Below are 21722 nucleotides of genomic sequence, written 5' to 3'. Positions count from 1 at the left end.
TATCACCAAAAGTTGGTTCTTTGAGAAGATCAACAAGATTGACAAGCCCCTAGCTAGACTGACAAAATCAAAAAGAGAGAAGACCCATATAAACAAAATAATGAATGAAAAAGGTGACATAACTGCAGATCCTGAAGAAATTAAAAAAATTATAAGAGGATACTATGAACAACTGTATGGCAACAAACTGGATAATGTAGAGGAAATGGACAATTTCCTGGAAACATATGAACAACCTAGACTGACCAGAGAAGAAATAGAAGACCTCAACCAACCCATCACAAGCAAAGAGATCCAATCAGTCATCAAAAATCTTCCCACAAATAAATGCCCAGGGCCAGATGGCTTCACAGGGGAATTCTACCAAACTTTCCAGAAAGAACTGACACCAATCTTACTCAAACTCTTTCAAAACATTGAAGAAAACGGAACACTACCTAACTCATTTTATGAAGCTAACATCAATCTAATACCCAAACCAGGCAAAGATGCTACAAAAAAGGAAAACTACCGGCCAATCTCCCTAATGAATATAGATGCAAAAATCCTCAACAAAATACTTGCAAATCGAATCCAAAGACACATTAAAAAAATCATACACCATGACCAAGTGGGGTTTATTCCAGGCATGCAAGGATGGTTCAACATAAGAAAATCAATCAATGTATTACAACACATTAACAAGTCAAAAGGGAAAAATCAATTGATCATCTCAATAGATGCTGAAAAAGCATTTGACAAAATCCAACATCCCTTTTTGATAAAAACACTTCAAAAGGTAGGAATTGAAGGAAACTTCCTCAACATGATAAAGAGCATATATGAAAAACCCACAGCCAGCATAGTACTCAATGGTGAGAGACTGAAAGCCTTCCCTCTAAGATCAGGAACAAGACAAGGATGCCCGCTGTCACCACTGTTATTCAACATTGTGCTGGAAGTGCTAGGCAGGGCAATCCGGCAAGACAAAGAAATAAAAGGCATCCAAATTGGAAAGGAAGAAGTAAAACTGTCATTGTTTGCAGATGATATGATCTTATATCTAGAAAACCCTGAGAAATCGACGATACAGCTACTAGAGCTAATAAACAAATTTAGCAAAGTAGCGGGATACAAGGTTAATGCACATAAGTCAGTAATGTTTCTATATGCTAGAAATGAACAAACTGAAGAGACACTCAAGAAAAAGATTCCATTTTCAATAGCAACTAAAAAAATCAAGTACCTAGGAATAAACTTAACCAAAGATGTAAAAGACCTATACAAAGAAAACTACATAACTCTACTAAAAGAAATAGAAGGGGACCTTAAAAGATGGAAAAATATTCCATGTTCATGGATAGGAAGACTAAATGTCATTAAGATGTCAATTCTACCCAAACTCATCTACAGATTCAGTGCAATCCCAATCAAAATTCCAACAACCTACTTTGCAGACTTGGAAAAGCTAGTTATCAAATTTATTTGGAAAGGGAAGATGCCTCGAATTGCTAAAGACACTCTAAAAAAGAAAAACGAAGTGGGAGGACTTACACTCCCTGACTTTGAAGCTTATTATAAAGCCGCAGTTGCCAAAACAGCATGGTACTGGCACAAAGATAGACATATAGATCAATGGAATCGAATTGAGAATTCGGAGATAGACCCTCAGATCTATGGCCGACTGATCTTTGATAAGGCCCCCAAAGTCACTGAACTGAGTCATAATGGTCTTTTCAACAAATGGGGCTGGGAGAGTTGGATATCCATATCCAAAAGAATGAAAGAGGACCCCTACCTCACCCCCTACACAAAAATTAACTCAAAATGGACCAAAGATCTCAATATAAAAGAAAGTACCATAAAACTCCTAGAAGATAATGTAGGAAAACATCTTCAAGACCTTGTATTAGGCGGCCACTTCCTAGACTTTACACCCAAAGCACAAGCAACAAAAGAGAAAATAGATAAATGGGAACTCCTCAAGCTTAGAAGTTTCTGCACCTCAAAGGAATTTCTCAAAAAGGTAAAGAGGCAGCCAACTCAATGGGAAAAAATTTTTGGAAACCATGTATCTGACAAAAGACTGATATCTTGCATATATAACGAAATCCTACAACTCAATGACAATAGTACAGTCGGCCCAATTATAAAATGGGCAAAAGATATGAAAAGACAGTTCTCTGAAGAGGAAATACAAATGGCCAAGAAACACATGAAAAAATGTTCAGCTTCACTAGCTATTAGAGAGATGCAAATTAAGACCACAATGAGATACCATCTAACACCGGTTAGAATGGCTGCCATTAAACAAACAGGAAACTACAAATGCTGGAGGGGATGTGGAGAAATTGGAACTCTTATTCACTGTTGGTGGGACTGTATAATGGTTCAGCCACTCTGGAAGTCAGTCTGGCAGTTCCTTAGAAAACTAGATATAGAGTTACCATTCGATCCAGCGATTGCACTTCTCGGTATATACCCGGAAGGTCGGAAAGCAGTGACACGAACAGATATCTGCACGCCAATGTTCATAGCAGCATTATTCACAATTGCCAAGAGATGGAAGCAACCCAAATGTCCTTCAACAGATGAGTGGATAAATAAAATGTGGTATATACACACGATGGAATACTACGCGGCAGTAAGAAGGAACGATCTCGTGAAACATATGACAACATGGATGAACCTTGAAGACATAATGCTGAGCAAAATAAGCCAGGCACAAAAAGAGAAATATTATATGCTACCACTAATGTGAACTTTGAAAAATGTAAAACAAATGGTTTATAATGTAGAATGTACGGGAACTAGAAAAAGAGAGCAATTAAGGAAGGGGGAACAATAATCCAAGAAGAACAGATAAGCTATTTAACGTTCTGGGGATGCCCAGGAATGACTATGGTCTGTTAATTTCTGATGGATATAGTAGGAGCAAGTTTACAGAAATGTTGCTATATTAGGTAACTTTCTTGGGGTAAAGTAGGAACATGTTGGAAGTTAAGCAGTTATCTTAGGTTAGTTGTCTTTTTCTTACTCCCTTGTTATGGTCTCTTTGAAATGTTCTTTTATTGTATGTTTGTTTTCTTTTTAACTTTTTTTTCATACAGTTGATTTAAAAAAGAAGGGAAAGTTAAAAAAAAAAAAAAAAAAAGGAAAAATAAGGAAAAAAAAAGATGTAGTGCCCCCTTGAGGAGCCTGTGGAGAATGCAGGGGTATTCGCCTACCCCACCTCCATGGTTGCTAACATGACCACAGACATAGGGGACTGGTGGTTTGATGGGTTGAGCCCTCTACCACAGGTTTTACCCTTGGGAAGACGGTTGCTGCAAAGGAGAGGCTAGGCCTCCCTATGGTTGTGCCTAAGAGCCTCCTCCCGAATGCCTCTTTGTTGCTCAGATGTGGCCCTGTCTCTCTAGCTAAGCCAACTTGAAAGGTGAAGTCACTGCCCTCCCCCCTACGTGGGATCAGACTCCCAGGGGAGTGAATCTCCCTGGCAACGTGGAATATGACTCCCGGGGAGGAATGTAGACCTGGCATCGTGGGACGGAGAACATCTTCTTGACCAAAAGGGGGATGTGAAAGGAAATGAAATAAGCTTCAGTGGCAGAGAGATTCCAAAAGGAGCCGAGAGGTCACTCTGGTGGGCACTCTTATGCACACTTTAGACAACCCTTTTTAGGTTCTAAAGAATTGGGGTAGCTGGTGGTGGATACCTGAAACTATCAAACTACAACCCAGAACCCATGAATCTCGAAGACAGTTGTATAAAAATGTAGCTTATGAGGGGTGACAATGGGATTGGGAAAGCCATAAGGACCACACTCCACTTTGTCTAGTTTATGGATGGATGAGTAGAAAAATAGGGGAAGGAAACAGACAAAGGTACCCAGTGTTCTTTTTTACTTCAATTGCTCTTTTTCACTCTAATTATTATTCTTGTTATTTTTGTGTGTGTGGTAATGAAGGTGTCAGGGATTGATTTGGGTGATGAATGTACCACTATGTAATGGTACTGTAAACAATCGAAAGTACGATTTGTTTTGTATGACTGCATGGTATGTGAATATATCTCAATAAAATGAAGATTAAAAAAATAAAAAATAAAAAAAGAAACCCTCTGCAAAGCTTTCCTAAGCCCCTTGACAGAGCAACTCTTTTCTCCTAGGTATTACTTCTGGTCTCAAACATGCCATTTTGTCGTGTGAGCGTGTGTTTGGTTTTGCGTTTATTTTTTATGCATCTTTTTCTCCTGTTTAACTGGGTTCTTCAAGGGCAAGTGCTGGTATTTTGTTCATCTTTAGCACAGAATAAATTCTCAATAAATGTTGAATTGGAATAAGCAAATGCTCAGCATTGGATGACAGGAGGGACAATAACTAGTTGGGATGAATGTTTGTCATAGTCATGTTCCATGTGTTATTTTGTCATGCAGAAAATTCCTGGGCCTTCTTGCTTGCCTGTCATTAGCTATGCCAAATGGGGCATGGTTCTGTGGCTCTGATGAAGACATTGGATTTAAATCACCACAGTATAGACCAGAAGTAACTTAGGGTGACTATGTTGAAAACGAACAAATTTAAGAATAAAATAAGGAATAAAAAGTCGTAAAGAAGAGAGTGATCATTGAACTAAGATCCTGGAATGGAAGCTTAAGTAGGACTACCAGATCTACTCAGATGGTCCCTTTTTTGTTGGAGATTGTCACCCTCTAAGAGTGCAGCCTTGGGAGGGAGGGATGTGGCATGGGGAGGGAAAAGAAGTGCTTTCTATGAAATCAGGGCAATGCATAAAACCCTAGAGATTAATTACAGAGGTAACCAGCAGTTTCATGTGGATGATTATCGTGACTGAGGTTTAGCACTAAGCTTCCCAGTAATCAGTAAAGGGGACATATGTTTCCAGCATCTGATAAACATAAATACACTGTGGCCTATGTTTTCCCTGCAGAAGGCTGGCCCCCAAGCCCCCATGCCAGACTCCAAGAACCCAGCGCATGACAGAGAAGAAGCTCAGACTTCGTTCTAGGAGGGCCGGAGGAAGGAGCTAGCTCCAGCAGTCAGTGGCTCGGACTAGGTGTATTAGTTAGGGTTCTCTAGGGAAACAGAATCAACAAGAGATATCTATATGATTTTATGAGTGTCTTGTGCAACTGTGGGTATGCACGAGTCCAAGTTCCATAGGGCAGGCAGCAAGCTGGCAACTCCGATGAAGATGTTCAATAAACTCCTCAGGCAGCGAACTGGCAACTTCGATGAATGTGTTCAATGAACTCCTCAGGAAACGATCTGGCAACTTCTATGCACTCCTTAGGAAACACTTCACTGGTCAGCCGAAGAAGAAGTGAAAGTCCTCTATCTGTCTCTCTTAAAAGTCTTCAACTGATTGATTGGATTAAATCCAGCCAACTGCATTCTCTCATTGTGGAAGACACGCCCTTCATTGACGTCATCAGTCACAGCTGCAGCCAGTTGACTGATGATTTAATAAACCAGCCTTCTGGCTTATTAACCAGCCATAAATGTCCCTGCAGTAATGGTTAGGCTAGTGCTTGCTTGACCTAACACCGGACACCAGCATCTGGCCAAGCTGACACATGAACGTAACCATCACACTAGGCCTGAGCTAGTGGCACCCCCTACCCTCTTCAGCAGAGGAGGCAGCTCTTAGAGGGAAATAACCTGCAGGGTTTTTAGACACACTGCGTTAATGAATTACCAATGCTATGGTAGACATAGGAAAGGAACTTGAAAAATATACCTACAGTGGTGAACTCTGCATTTCATTGAGGACTAAGCCTAAATACATATGCTAAATTTCAAGTCCAAGCTTTGATGTCTTTTATTTTTTTTTATTTATTTATTTTTTTAATTCAGTTTTATTGAAATATATTCACAAACCATAGAGTCATCCATGGTATACAATCAACTGTTCACAGTATGATCATATAGTTATGCGTTCATCACCACAATCTATTTCTGAACATTTTCCTTACATCAGAAAGAATCAGAATAAGAATAAAAAATAAGAGTGAAAAGAGAATACCCAAACCATCCCCCCATCCCACCCTACTTGTCATTTAGTTTTTACTCCCATTTTTCTACTGATTTTTTTTCAATTTTTTAACTTTGTTTATCAAAAAATTAAAAACAAACAGGCAAACAACAACCAAAAAAACCCCACAACATTTCAAACAAAGCAATGGATTAAGGAAAACAAATAACCTAAAATAACTACTTTGCTTCCAATATGTTCCTACCATACCCCAAGAAAATTAATAAACCATGTCCAAACAGAGGAGTAAGAAAAACAAATAATCAAAAATAACTACTTTGCTTCCAACATGTTCCTACCATACCCCCAAAAAATTAACAACCCCTAAGAAAACAAAGGAATAAGAGAAAAAAAAAACCTAAAATAACTCTATTGCTTCCAACATGATCTTACTATATCCAAGAAAGTTTACAAACCATAATCATTCCTGAGCATTCCCATAACATTGAGATTACCCTCCATAGTTTATCTGTTCTTATTAGATTATCATTCCCCCTCCACTAATTGGTATCTCTAGGTCCCCTACATTCTATGGTATAAAACATTGTACATTTTTCACAGAATTCACATTAGTGGTAACATACAGTATCTCTCTTTTTGTGCCTGGCTTATTTTGCTCAGCATTATGTCTTTTTTTTTTTTTTTAATCTTCATTTTATTGAGATATATTCATATACCACGCAGTCATACAAAACAAATCGTACTTTCGATTGTTCACAGTACCATTACATAGTTGTACATTCATCACCCAAATCAATCCCTGACACCTTCATTAGCACACACACAAGAATAACAAGAATAATAATTAGAGTGAAAAAGAGCAATTGAAGTAAAAAAGAACACTGGGTACCTTTGTCTGTTTGTTTCCTTCCCCTATTTTTCTACTCATCCATCCATAAACTAGACAAAGTGGAGTGTGGTCCTTATGGCTTTCCCAATCCCCTTGTCACCCCTCATAAGCTACATTTTTATACAACTGTCTTTGAGATTCATGGGTTCTGGGTTGTAGTTTGATAGTTTCAGGTATCCACCACCAGCTACCCCAATTCTTTAGAACCTAAAAAGGGTTGTCTAAAGTGTGCGTAAGAGTGCCAACCAGAGTGACCTCTCGGCTCCTTTTGGATTCTCTCTGCCACTGAAGCTTATTTCATTTCCTTTCACATCCCCCTTTTGGTCAAGAAGATGTTCTCCGTCCCACGATGCCAGGTCTACATTCCTCCCCGGGAGTCATATTCCACGTTGCCAGGGAGATTCACTCCCCTGGGTGTCTGATCCCACGTAGGGGGGAGGGCAGTGATTTCACCTTTCAAGTTGGCTTAGCCAGAGAGAGAGGGCCACATATGAGCAACAAAGAGGCATTCAGGAGGAGACTCTTAAGCACAAATATAGGGAGGCCTACCCTCTCCTTTGCAGCAACCGTCTTCCCAAGGGTAAAACTTATGGTAGAGGGCTCAACTCATCAAACCACCAGTCCCCTATGTCTGTGGTCATGTTAGCAACCATGGAGGTGGGGTAGGCGAATACCCCTGCATTCTCCACAGGCTCCTCAAGGGGGCACTACATCATTTTTTTTTCCTTGTTTTTCTTTCTTTCTTTTTTTTTTTTAACTTTCCCTTCTTTTTTAAATCAACTGTATGAAAAAAAAAGTTAAAAAGAAAACAAACATACAATAAAAGAACATTTCAAAGAGACCATAACAAGGGAGTAAGAAAAGACAACTAACCTAAGATAACTGCTTAACTTCCAACATGTTCCTACTTTACCCCAAGAAAGTTACATAATATAGCAACCTTTCTGTGAACTTGCTCCTACTATATCCATCAGAAATTAACAGACCATAGTCATTTCTGGGCATCCCCAGAACGTTAAATAGCTTATCTGTTCTTCTTGGAATATTGTTCCCCCTTCCTTAATTGCTCTCTACTGCTAGTTCCCCTACATTCTACATTATAAACCATTTGTTTTACATTTTTCAAAGTTCACATTAGTGGTAGCATATAATATTTCTCTTTTTGTGCCTGGCTTATTTCACTCAGCATTATGTCTTCAAGGTTCATCCATGTTGTCATATGTTTCACGAGATCGTTCCTTCTTACTGCCGCGTAGTATTCCATCGTGTGTATATACCACATTTTATTTATCCACTCATCTGTTGAAGGACATTTGGGTTGTTTCCATCTCTTGGCAATTGTGAATAATGCTGCTATGAACACTGGCGTGCAGATATCTGTTCGTGTCACTGCTTTCCGACCTTCCGGGTATATACCGAGAAGTGCAATCGCTGGATCGAATGGTAACTCTATATCTAGTTTTCTAAGGAACTGCCAGACTGACTTCCAGAGTGGCTGAACCATTATACAGTCCCACCAACAATGAATAAGAGTTCCAATTTCTCCACATCCCCTCCAGCATTTGTAGTTTCCTGTTTGTTTAATGGCAGCCATTCTAACCGGTGTTAGATGGTATCTCATTGTGGTTTTAATTTGCATCTCTCTAATAGCTAGTGAAGCTGAACATTTTTTCATGTGTTTCTTGGCCATTTGTATTTCCTCTTCAGAGAACTGTCTTTTCATATCTTTTGCCCATTTTATAATTGGGCTGTCTGTACTATTGTCATTGAGTTGTAGGATTTCTTTGTATATGCAAGATATCAGTCTTTTGTCAGATACATGGTTTCCAAAAATTTTTTCCCATTGAGTTGGCTGCCTCTTTACCTTTTTGAGAAATTCCTTTGAGGTGCAGAAACTTCTAAGCTTGAGGAGTTCCCATTTATCTATTTTCTCTTTTGTTGCTTGTGCTTTGGGTGTAAAGTCTAGGAAGTGGCCGCCTAATACAAGGTCTTGAAGATGTTTTCCTACATTATCTTCTAGGAGTTTTATGGTACTTTCTTTTATATTGAGCTCTTTGGTCCATTTTGAGTTAATTTTTGTGTAGGGGGTGAGGTAGGGGTCCTCTTTCATTCTTTTGGATATGGATGTCCAACTCTCCCAGCCCCATTTGTTGAAAAGACCATTATGACTCAGTTCAGTGACTTTGGGGGCCTTATCAAAGATCAGTCGGCCATAGATCTGAGGGTCTATCTCTGAATTCTCAATTCGATTCCATTGATCTATATGTCTATCTTTGTGCCAGTACCATGCTGTTTTGGCAACTGTGGCTTTATAAAAAGCTTCAAAGTCAGGGAGTGTAAGTCCTCCCACTTCGTTTTTCTTTTTTAGAGTGTCTTTAGCAATTCGAGGCATCTTCCCTTTCCAAATAAATTTGATAACTAGCTTTTCCAAGTCTGCAAAGTAGGTTGTTGGAATTTTGATTGGGATTGCATTGAATCTGTAGATGAGTTTGGGTAGAATTGACATCTTAATGACATTTAGCCTTCCTATCCATGAACATGGAATATTTTTCCATCTTTTAAGATCCCCTTCTATTTCTTTTAGTAGAGTTATGTAGTTTTCTTTGTATAGGTCTTTTACATCTTTGGTTAAGTTTATTCCTAGGTACTTGATGTTTTTAGTTGCTATTGAAAATGGTATCTTTTTCTTGAGTGTCTCTTCAGTTTGTTCATTTGTAGCGTATAGAAACATTACTGACTTATGTGCATTAACCTTGTATCCCGCTACTTTGCTAAATTTGTTTATTAGCTCTAGTAGCTGTATCGTCGATTTCTCAGGGTTTTCTAGATATAGGATCATATCATCTGCAAACAATGACAGTTTTACTTCTTCCTTTCCAATTTGGATGCCTTTTATTTCTTTGTCTTGCCGGATTGCCCTGCCTAGCACTTCCAGCACAATGTTGAATAACAGTGGTGACAGCGGGCATCCTTGTCTTGTTCCTGATCTTAGAGGGAAGGCTTTCAGTCTCTCACGATTGAGTACTATGCTGGCTGTGGGTTTTTCATATATGCTTTTTATCATGTTGAGGAAGTTTCCTTCAATTCCTACCTTTTGAAGTGTTTTTATCAAAAAGGGATGTTGGATTTTGTCAAATGCTTTTTCAGCATCTATTGAGATGATCAATTGATTTTTCCCTTTTGACTTGTTAATGTGTTGTAATACATTGATTGATTTTCTTATGTTGAACCATCCTTGCATGCCTGGAATGAACCCCACTTGGTCATGGTGTATGATTTTTTTAATGTGTCTTTGGATTCGATTTGCAAGTATTTTGTTGAGGATTTTTGCATCTATATTCATTAGGGAGATTGGCCGGTAGTTTTCCTTTTTTGTAGCATCTTTGCCTGGTTTGGGTATTAGATTGATGTTAGCTTCATAAAATGAGTTAGGTAGTGTTCCGTTTTCTTCAATGTTTTGAAAGAGTTTGAGTAAGATTGGTGTCAGTTCTTTCTGGAAAGTTTGGTAGAATTCCCCTGTGAAGCCATCTGGCCCTGGGCATTTATTTGTGGGAAGATTTTTGATGACTGATTGGATCTCTTTGCTTGTGATGGGTTGGTTGAGGTCTTCTATTTCTTCTCTGGTCAGTCTAGGTTGTTCATATGTTTCCAGGAAATTGTCCATTTCCTCTACATTATCCAGTTTGTTGCCATACAGTTGTTCATAGTATCCTCTTATAATTTTTTTAATTTCTTCAGGATCTGCAGTTATGTCACCTTTTTCATTCATTATTTTGTTTATATGGGTCTTCTCTCTTTTGATTTTGTCAGTCTAGCTAGCGGCTTGTCAATCTTGTTGATCTTCTCAAAGAACCAACTTTTGGTGATATTTATCGTCTCTATTGTTTTTTTTGTTCTCTATGTCATTTATTTCTGCTTTAATCCTTGTTATTTCTTTTCTTCTACTTGGTTTAGGATTGGTTTGCTGTTCATTTTCTAGCTTCTTCAGTTGATCCATTAGTTCTTTGATTTTGGCTCTTTCTTCCTTTTTAATATATGCGTTTAGTGCTATAAATTTCCCCCTTAGCACTGCTTTTGCTGCATCCCATAGGTTTTGGTATGTTGTGTTCTCATTTTCATTCGTCTCTATATATTTAGCAATTTCTCTTGCTATTTCTTCTTTAACCCACTGATTGTTTAGGAGTATGTTGTTTAACCTCCAGGTATTTGTGAATTTTCTAAGTCTCTGATGGTTATTGACTTCTAATTGTATTCCATTGTGGTCAGAGAATGTGCTTTGAATAATTTCAATCTTTTTAAATTTTTTGAGGCTTGTTTTATGTCCCAGCATATGATCTATTCTGGAGAAAGTTCCATGAGCACTAGAAAAGTATGTGTATCCTGGTGATTTGGGATGTAATGTCCTGTATATGTCTGTTAAATCTAATTCATTTATCAGATTGTTTAGGTTTTCAGTTTCCTTATTGGTCTTCTGTCTGGTTGATCTATCTATAGGAGAGAGTGATGTGTTGAAGTCTCCCACAATTATTGTGGAAACATCAATTGCTTCCTTTAGTTTTGCCAGTGTTTCTCTCATGTATTTTGTGGCACCTTGGTTGGGTGCATAGACATTTACGATTGTTATTTCTTCTTGCTGAATTGCCCCTTTTATTAGTACGTAGTGGCCTTCTTTGTCTCTCAAAACATCCCTGCATTTGAAGTCTATTTTATCTGAGATTAATATTGCTACACCTGCTTTCTTTTGGCTGTAGCTTGCATGAAATATTTTTTTCCATCCTTTCACTTTCAGTTTCTTTGTGTCCCTGTGTCTAAGATGAGTCTCTTGTATGCAACATATTGATGGTTCATTTTTTTTGATCCATTCTGCGAATCTATATCTTTTAATTGGGGAGTTTAATCCATTTACATTCAACGTTATAACCGTGAAGGCATTTCTTGAATCAGCCATCTTATCCTTTGGTTTATGTTTGTCATATTTTTCCCCTCTGTCTATTAATATCCTTTATTGTACCCATACCGAATCTCTTTAGTACTGAACCTTTCTCCAAGTCTCTCTGTCCTTTCTTTGTTTCTCTGTCTGTAGGGCTCCCTTGAGTATCTCCAGTAGGGCAGGTCTCTTGTTAGCAAATTCTCTCAGCATTTGTTTGTCTGTGAAAAATTTAAGCTCTCCCTCAAATTTGAAGGAGAGCTTTGCTGGATAAAGTATTCTTGGCTGGAAATTTTTCTCACTCAGAATTTTCAATATATCGTGCCACTGCCTTCTCGCCTCCATGGTGGCTGCTGAGTAGTCACTACTTAGTCTTATGCTGTTTCCTTTGTATGTGGTGAATTGCTTTTCTCTTGCTGCTTTCAGAACTTGCTCCTTCTCTTCTGTGTTTGACAGTGTGATCAGTATATGTCTGGGAGTGGGTTTATTTGGATTTATTGTATTTGGAGTTCGCTGAGCATTTATGATTTGTGTATTTATGTTGTTTTGAAGATTTGGGAAGTTTTCCCCAACAATTTCTTTGAATACTCTTCCTAGACCTTTACCCTTTTCTTCCCCTTCTGGGACACCAATGAGTCTTATATTTGGATGTTTCATATTATCTATCATATCCCTGAGGTCCATTTTGATTTTTTCAATTTTTTACCCCATTCTTTCTTTTATGCTTTCATTTTCCATTCTGTCATCTTCCAGGTCACTGATTCGTTGTTCAACTTCCTCTAATCTTGTACTATGAGTGTCCAGAATCTTTTTAATTTGGTCAACAGTTTCTTTAATTTCCATAAGATCATCCATTATTTTATTTAGTCTTGCAATGTCTTCTTTATGCTCTTCTAGGGTCTTCTTGATTTCCTTTATATCCCGTACTATGGTCTCATTGTTCATCTTTAGTTCTTTGAGTAGCTGCTCTAGGTGCTGTGTCTCTTATGGTCTTTTGATTTGGGTGCTTGGGCTTGGGTTATCCATATCGTCTGGTTTTTTCATATGCTTTATAATTTTCTGTTGTTTTTGGCCTCTTGGCATTTGCTGAACTTGATAGGGTTCTTTTAGGATTTGTAGACCAATTGAAGTCCTTATCTCTAATTTATCAGATCTACAGCTTTGTGGAGTACACTTTCTCTAACTAACCAGCAGGTGGCGTCCATGAGCCAGCTGTTCTCCACAAGCCAGTTCTCCCCTGCTTAGCCTTTTTGGTGAGTGGGGGAGTGAGTCTTGTGGGGTCCAATTGGTGTACCAAGCTTGCGTGTGTAGTTGGTGTTGCCTGCCCTGTATATGGGGCGTGTTTCTGGGCAGTCGGGGGGGGGGGGGTGGCCCTAACAATCAAATCTCCCTGGTGATCCTAGAGTTTTAAAGCTGCTGCAATAGTCTAATCCTTCAGTTCAGTCCTGCCACAGTTTGTCTCTGCCGCTGACCCACAAGTCCTTGGTATTGGCGTATGGCTCCTGAGACTTGCAAGTGGGCCCCTCTTCCAGGCTGTGCACCCCGGGTCCTCTGTTGAGGGATGACTGTGCTATGTCACAGGTGAGTGCCGTCCCCCCAGGGCAGTTCTGGGCTGCTGGGCTGTGTAGGGAGGCTCCCAGTCTGCTGAAATGATGGCTGAATGGGGCTTTGTTAATTCACACTGCTCTACCTTCCCAACTCTGGGACAATCAGCTGAGGTTGTAGGGAAGGCTAATGTCCACGCCCAGTTTTGTGGTGTGTGCCTGTTATTTGAAGCACTTCCGTCACACTGGGTTGTCTGGGGCAGTTCTGGGCTATGGGGCTGGCGATGGGCAGGAGTGTTTCCTGTCCACCATGATGATGGCTGTGAGCGGACACCCCCCTTTTCTTGGGAAGTTCTGGTGTTTAGTGAATTTTCTCAGCCACTGGATTATTGCGTTTTGTCTCAGAGCTCTCCTAGTTCTGCTCTTGACTTGACCTGCCCAAATAGCAAGTCTTTGAAGCTTTCTGTATTGGGCTTCTTAGAGTAATTGTTTTAGAAAAAGAAAAAAGGATTAAAAAAAAAAAACAAAAAAAAACAAAAACAAAAAAAAAAAAAAAAAAAAGGGCCCTCCTCAGAGATCTAATGGGTTATTGAAATGCTAAGAGACAAAGCAACCAGGGCCATTAAGGAAAGGTCCACAGGGCAGAGAGATCAGCTTTTCTTCGGGATTTGCACATGCGCCTCAGGGCCCTTCCTCTTTCTATGTTCACCAGAACTCCAAAAATCCTCCGCTTTTATTTTGGAGTTTTTCATGTTGTTTTTTTTCTATGCCTGTCTCCTCTCTGCTGGGCTGGCTGCTCTCAGATTCTCTGGTGTCTGGTCTCAGTCTATCTATGGTTGGAGTTTGAATCAGTAGAATGAGTTTCCGATAAGGGCTGCCACTGCAGTTCTCCCTTCTCCTTCCCGGAGCTGACAGCCCCTCCTCCCCCGGAACTGAGCCTGGCAGGGAGGGGCGCGGGTCCCCTGGCCGCAAAAACTTACAGATTTCGCTGTTCTCAGCAGTTCCACGTTTTCATGAGTGTTGTATGAAGTATGCCCAAAGTCAGATTGCTCTGTGGTGTCCAGTCCACGCAGTTCCTGGCTTTCTACCTACTTTCCTGGAGGAGTAACTAAAACATACAGCTCACCAGTCTGCCATCTTGCCCCGCCTCTCTTTGATGTCTTTTAATGTCTTAGGACAGTCATTTATTTCTTTATAATCAGGGCAAATATTAGGGTTTAATTATTCATGTGTTTGCTTGTTTTAAAATGCAGCCAAATGAATATGTATTTATATTCCCCGCTTTATTCTGAAAAGGCTGCAGCTCTTAAACACCACCCTCCACCACCACTCCAGTCCATAGAGTATTCCTGTCCACAAACTTCAGTTGCATTCTGCATTGAGAAATGTTTATTTTTGCAGTTTGATGAGTGTAATCACCACCTCATTGTTGTTTGATTTTTATTTACTTTATAGAAAAGCTAATTCAAGGAATAGTAGTACGTGCTTATCGACAATTTTAATTTATTATTCATTTAATTGCCGGTTCACATTCTTTGCTTGATTTCCAGCTTTCTTCCATTTTGTATTTTTGTTTTCCTTTTTTGTTGTAGATATTGAATCCAGTATCATTATTATCAGTTGTTACCACATTGCTATATTTTGTTTTATATTTTTTCCCCAATTTTCCTTTGGCATTTTCCACTGAGATCATGGAAGCCTTCATCATATATATGTATATCATTTTTATGTTGAAAAAAAGAGAAAAATAAAGAATAAAAAAAATAAATGCACCAATTCTTTAGGGACACAAAAGGCAAACTTTTTTTTTCCTGAGAAATCCAGGTTCATTCTATGTGTGGCTGTGCCTGAGAAGAGCTGTGTGATCTCAGCTGATCATTTGACTACTCTGGACCTTGATTTCCTCAGCTGGAAATGAGGGGGTAGAATTCAGGGATCTCTAATACCCCTTTCAACTCAAGTATTCCCTTGTCAAACAGCACATCTAGAGGCCCTCTGGACTGAGGTTCTAACCCTGGCTCCAAAGAGCAGGAACCAGCTCCCAGAGCACTAGCAGTAAGCAGCAGGTGTTTTCCTTCCAGACTTGCCAGCTTCTTAGCTTTGAGGCATTCAGGGCAAACGGATGCTCATCTAAGCGACTGTGGTGCCCAAGTAAGCAATAAAACTCCAACAGTCAGCACCAAGTCAACACTCGTTGCTTGACTGCCAAGATTCCCTTGCAGTAACCAGACTGTAGCAGCCGCTGAGCCATGCTCCACAGCTGCAAACGCCACCCCAAATTCCCATGTAATCCAAAGGTGCTTACTCCCAGCACTGGGAACCTTCCAGACAAGTCTGACGCTGGGTTTGAAGAGGAGTTTGCAGAGATGCTATATGCTATGTGAAGTGGACTTCGCAGGGACGCTATGTGCTATGTGAAGTGGAGTTTGCAGAGACGCTATGTGCTATGTGAAGGGGAGTGTGCAGAGATGCTACGTTTGCAGAGATGCCATGTGCTATGTGAAGGGGAGTGTGCAGAGACGCTATGTGCTATGTGGAGTGGAGTTTGCAGAGACGCTGTGTGCTATGTGGAATGGAGTTTGCAGAGAAGCTATGTGCTATGTGGAGTGGAGTTTGCAGAGACGCTGTGTGCTGTGTGAAGTGGAGTTTGCAGAGATGCTATGTGCTATGTGAAGTGGAGTCTGCAGAGATGCTATGTGCTATGTGAAGTGGAGTTGGCAGAGATGCCATGTGCTATGTGAAGTGGAGTCTGCAGAGATGCTATGTTTGCAGAGATGCTATGTGCTATGTGAAGTGGAGTCTGCAGAGATGCTGTGTGCTATGTGAAGTGGAGTTGCAGAGACACTATGTGCTATGTGAAGTGGAGTCTGCAGAGATGCCATGTGCTACCCGACTCCAATAGCAGTGCTTTGGGAGGATGGAGGAAATCCTCCTGTGCAGACTTGTGCCAAGGAAGAGTTGAGGGAGGCAAAATGGAGGGAGTGGTTCCAGGCTTTCGGAGAATGAGTCACTTCGCAACTCGCCTTTCAGTGAAATTCTGGTTTTGCCAGTTGCTTTGAGGGGGATTGGTTTGTGTCCTCCCAAGGCTCTTCCCTCTCCCCAGGTTCCTGTTCTGACAGACAGCTGTCTTGCCTTCATCACTTTCTCCCTTTCTGTTACCCAAACTGGCTCTGACATTTTATCTGAAAAACTCACGCACACTGGGGTGTGAATAGTTGACACAGCTTTAGACCCTATATCTAATGTTGTATAAAATCTGTAAAAGGAATAAATCTCCAACAACGATTTTCAGGCATTTGCACAGGGAGAAATCTCCCCTCCCCCTAAGGCTAGCTAAACTGATGTGCAGAGTTTTGGTGAACTGCACTCACTCACTGGATGTTTGGGGGTATAGGCTGGCCTGATCCAAATGGGAGGCGGGTAAAGTTCTCTTCGGAGCCCACTCTCTTTTCTCTGGCATCCAATGCACCTGTTGCATTTGCCCTGCTGCGGGTCCCCAACCGGAAGAGGGTTTTGTACACCTCCCATCCTCCCATCGTAACATACCTGTCCTGTTCCTTACTGCCTCAGGCAGCTTTCCTCTGCTGGTGATAGCGAAGCAATATGACTAATCTGTTAATGGTTAATGCATTACCACTCCTAGGTAGAAGAATGGTGTTTTAACTGGAATCTCCTGAAAATGATGCCCTGAGCCAGAGGGAGAGTGGGAAATTTAGGAGCCTGTGGTAGGCTGTGTTGGGGATGTACAGATATTTGGGGATAGGTGAGTCGAGGGACCCCTTAAAGCTTATTGGTGGGGATCTTTTTATTAACTGGAGTCTGCAATGGCTCTGGGGCATCCCCTGGAAAGGAATGCACTAAAACGGAGTTCACCAGAACAGGAGGCAAGAAGGAGGAGTGGAAGAAAGAACTGTTGTTGGCAGGGGTGGGGAATGGGAACACAATAAAAAAGCTGGGGATGGAAAATACTCACAGACTAAAATCATTTTCTTCACAAAGCCAATATCTACTCATCTGTTGGAAGTGCAGTTTAGTTCCATTGTGTTGTCAGAGTTCTTTGTGGCCCTAAGTTGCACTCTTTGAAGTCAGCTGTTGCCAGAAAGTTTCCAGACATCTGAATTCAAGGAACAGAAGACCAGAAAACACGGGAGTGATAAATAAAACTTGGGTTAAACTGGTAGTAGCTTTACCAGATACGGTTGCAATTTTAATTGGATAGTCCAAGTTCTGCTTTTGTGGGCCAATCATTGGGCATGGAAACTGGTTTTGTTTTGTTTCTTTATTTTCCCTGAAAACTTAACTCTCATGCAGGCTTTGGTCACATTTGAAATGGTGGGGTGGAAAAAGGGCTATTTTAATACTGATCCTTCTGTTGAGGAAATCATAGCTGAGTGGTTGGTGATATTGGTTCACACTTGATCTTATCTCAAAATTTATCATTTTACTTAATATATATCTATCTCTACAAGTGTTTTGGGTGCACTGGTATTGCCTCTTTTCTTTTCTGGTCATGCTGTGAAAATTAACCCAGGAATTGAAGTAATAACCATTTTTAATTAAGTGAGATGCCTAATGCCTGGTCAAGCTCTGAATGTCAAGGTTCATTGGTTTTGTGAGAGTTTCACTTACTTAATCCATATCCAGAGAGTGTGGTCTTGTTATCACCCTCTCTTTCTTTCCCTGATCCCTTGTTATCTGAAGTTTCCACAGAAGAGGGGCTAAGAGAGGCCGGGCTGGCTCTGATCTGTGCCTGTTCTGGTACCTCCCAGAGTCCTTCCAGTTTTTCCTCCAGTGCCTCTCACATCTGTCCCTTCACTGGAAAGCAGCCTTGTTCTCAGCCACTTGGAGCAGCAGAGAGCATCGTCCAGCTAACTGCCTCCCTCCTGATCCCCTCTTTACAGAATGGGCTGAACGGCTTGCATCTGGCCTCTAAAGAAGGCCATGTGAAAATGGTGGTTGAACTTCTGCACAAAGAAATCACTTTGGAAACGACAACCAAGGTGAGTCTCACCGGGAATGGGGGAGCTTTCCACTGAAAATTCAAGCTTGGGGGTCCCTCCCCCATAGTTCCAAATCCTGGATGGAAACTAGCCCTTCATGAGAGAGACCCAAAGCATCTTTCTAAATTTCTGATTCTTCTGATTGCTTCCTAATTCTGCGAGTCCCTGAGGCCACCTGAAAACACAGGATCTTGGTTCCACGAAGATTCGGTGGGCCTTTACTTTCTCCCCTTACTGGATTATAGACCTAAAAACGTAGGCCTTCTGTTGTGATTTCATGCTTCCTCTGTGTCCATGAAAATAGCACCGGGGCTTAGAGCACTGCAAGCTCTGGAGTCGGGGGCCAGGGGTTCCAATCCCAGCTGAGACACTTTGTGGCCTTCGGCCAGTTTCTCAGCCACAGTGAAGCCTTGGGTTTCCTCATCTGTAAAATGCGAATTATAATACTTGGTTGCAGGGTTCATATGAAAATTAAATGAGATAATTTATGTAAAGTTCCCAGTGTATAAGAAGGAACAATTGTTATCCGGAGCATTCATCGTTATCTGGGTCCAGTTCCTGTGAGTTCTCCTTCTCCAGCAAGTCCTCCCTTGTTAAACCCCAAACTTCTTTCCTTTCCTTACTGATGACGCTGAGCAGCATTCTCTCTTACTAAGACTCATCTGGCTACGCTGACCCCACGCCTCTCACAGCAATATATTTCTCCCCAAGTTGATAGATGGTAAACGCTGGTGACAAATTCAAAAACCGTGGAGTCATGAAGTTGATGTTTGCCTACAGATTGCAAAATCAGTTTTATTACTTACATACGTTATTACTTATATGCTTATATACATCTTATTTGCTCATTAAACAGTATACAGCCAGCATTTTACAACAGAACAAAACTACAAAAAAAAATCTTCTCCTTTTACTAACTCGAGTACTGTTTTCTCAATTCTGTTTTTCTCTTCTGTTCCCTCCTTTGCTGCTTTCTCATGTTTTTCTTCTTGGCCCCCCCCCTCTTATTTTCCATTTGTTATTTTTTAATGTGTTCTTACATGCAGCCTCAATTTTGGTTCCATGCAGCAAACAATTTGCTGCCTCTTGAGCAGAGAACACAGAAGAGCACTATGTAGAGAACAGATATAATTTATGGTTATGAAGTGAACTACCAGGTAGAATCATCTCTTGAGGTAAAATTCTGTAATTTTCATGTCATTTCCCAAATGTGAAAAGATCTCACTGAAATTATTGATAAAATACACAGAGTTGTTCTTTCTGAGTGTAGATGGGGAATTCTTTTTTGTCCTAACCCCATGAGAAATAGCAATTGTTTTTACCCTGCCTCTTTTGTGGACAAAGTGGACGCACTGGTTCTTCTCTGATGCGCTCACGTACCTGGCTGCACGCAGCGAGCCATCTGACAGGGTCTGTGTGCCAGGGAGGCTCTCCTGCCCCTGGCCTTCCCCCAAGAGCTGCAAAACCATTAGGCTTCAGCGGTTTTACTCTTCATGAATTTCCCCCTTTGATTGTTATTTTGCAAGTGAACACTTGGTGTATCCTTTTTATTTATAGAAATTTTATAAGCCAATGTGGTTTTGGAATTCCATACAAGGGAGGAGAAAAAAAAAAGGTGAAACTGAAACCCTGGGCTCAGGAAGAGTCATAATGGACTGGGGAATTGTAATGAGTCTCCCATGCATGAGATAGATTTTAAAAAAAAGAAAAAGAAAAAGAAAAAAACCAAAACCAGTGTAGGTTCCTAAACTGGGCTTAGAAATTTCAAAAGCACAAAACAAATACATTCTTTCCCACATCCTCCCATCTCCATCCCTGGGAGGCCAGATCTCAGCACCTAGTTGTTGATGAAAGCCAGCGGAGGGGGCTTTAATTTCCACTGGAAGAAAGAGTTCCCTCTCACTGGAGCTGCCTCTCCCCCATCTCCGTTTGCACTCGCTCAGCACTTCAATCCTCCCTCCCATGAGCTCCGTCACTCCCTGAAAATGGAGAAATGGGATATTTGTGGATCAGATGGAGCTAAGCAGTTTCTCCTGCTCCTCTGAAGGTGTGTTCCTTCATGCCTGGGGGAGGGGAGGGCAGAGAAGACAGAGCGCAGCACCCCTCCTCACTCGGGAACCCCCCACATGACCCTGGCAGGGGTGGGGGCTTGTTTTTGGTCCTTGCAGTGAGTGTGTTGGGGGTGGGGTGTCCATTTCCCAAGGTCCCCCCTGTGCCTTGTTCCTCACCGATGCTGCCCACAGGCGTGGGCCACCGCAGGATCCCACCTGGTACCAGCTGCCTGGAGCAGAGGGGCCTCCCCTCCTCGTGGGTAAAAGGATGTGGTTAGATTTCAGGCAGGAAGGGGCAGATGGAAAGAAACATTTGATGTGAGCTTCTTGGAGGCAGGGGACTTGAGTCTTGGTCATCCGGGCATCTGCAGTGCCTCACTCAGCCGCTCACACACCTGCTCTCAGGAAGTGTTTGGTGGCCCAGGAGTGGACCCGAGCACACCTTCTTCCTCCCCGTGGGCAGACAGGAGCCCCACTTGCAGCTCTGAGCCCTGATTTCTAGAGAAGTTTGTGGTGCCAGCCGCCCTCTTCCTCTTGGTACAATGAGTGATCTGGACCCAATTGCCAAAGCCTGTAAATGTGGGCTCTTTGAACTTACACAAAAAGGTATTGATTAGCATCTGTATGTTCATTTCTGGCATTTATTCTCTGATGCATATTGAAGGAAGGGTCCTTTTGTTTATCAAATGGGACTTGAGGAGAAATGATAAGACAATTGGAGGCAACAAGCAGGAAATTCCCACCTGACACAGGTGAGGCTTTGCACTTGAATTACTGAACAAAGTGCAAGATACAAACACCTGTGCTCCTGTCCAGCCATCGGGCTGCCTTTGGGGAGGCCGCCCTCAGCCACCCGTAGGTGCTTCAAGACGCAGTGGACGTGCAGATCCCTTGGTGGTTCAGTGCCTCCTCGGTGAGGAAGCTTTCTTCCAGGTAACAGATGGCCACTATGCGTGGGCTGGATTTCAAGTCCCCACTTGGCTGGTCTTAAGTTTCCTGTGATAGATTGGTGTTTATGTAGCTTAGTTAAAAACTATATATTGTCTGAACTATAAAAAAAAAAAATCAGGTTGTTTAAGCTCTTAAGTGGCGTAGAGACAGCTGGGTGCAGTTGAGGTCCCATTTTCTCCCATTTGCTCTATTTGAGAGAACTCGTCAAGAGGAGCCTGTCCTGCCTGACTTTGGCTGGCCAGGGGAGCGAGGGGTCAGCACACTCCCTGAGAAAGTGCTGATGTTCCAGCCCGAGGACCATCGGAGGCTGAAAGGGGCCTGGCAGGAAGGGCTGGTTGGGCCAGGGATGTCCGGATTCTGGAAAGA

At 41.4% G+C, this 21722-nt stretch overlaps 1 protein-coding gene across 8 annotated transcripts in view; it reads left to right on the top strand.

The window, feature by feature from the left end:
* Positions 1-21722, top strand: part of ANK1 (ankyrin 1) — a 137061-nt gene that overhangs the window by 49205 nt on the left and 66134 nt on the right. For all 8 annotated transcript variants that reach the window (XM_037812643.1, XM_037812647.1, XM_037812642.1 and 5 more), the window contains exon 3: positions 18256-18354. In XM_037812643.1, the coding sequence (XP_037668571.1) occupies positions 18256-18354 (99 nt within the window). The remainder of the gene's footprint in view (positions 1-18255; positions 18355-21722) is intronic.

Source organism: Choloepus didactylus, chromosome 20 (assembly GCF_015220235.1).
Source record: "Choloepus didactylus isolate mChoDid1 chromosome 20, mChoDid1.pri, whole genome shotgun sequence".
In the NCBI taxonomy this organism is placed as follows: domain Eukaryota; kingdom Metazoa; phylum Chordata; class Mammalia; order Pilosa; family Megalonychidae; genus Choloepus; species Choloepus didactylus.
The sequence above is the reverse complement of the archived record's forward strand: the minus strand, read 5'-3'. Positions and strand labels throughout refer to the sequence as shown.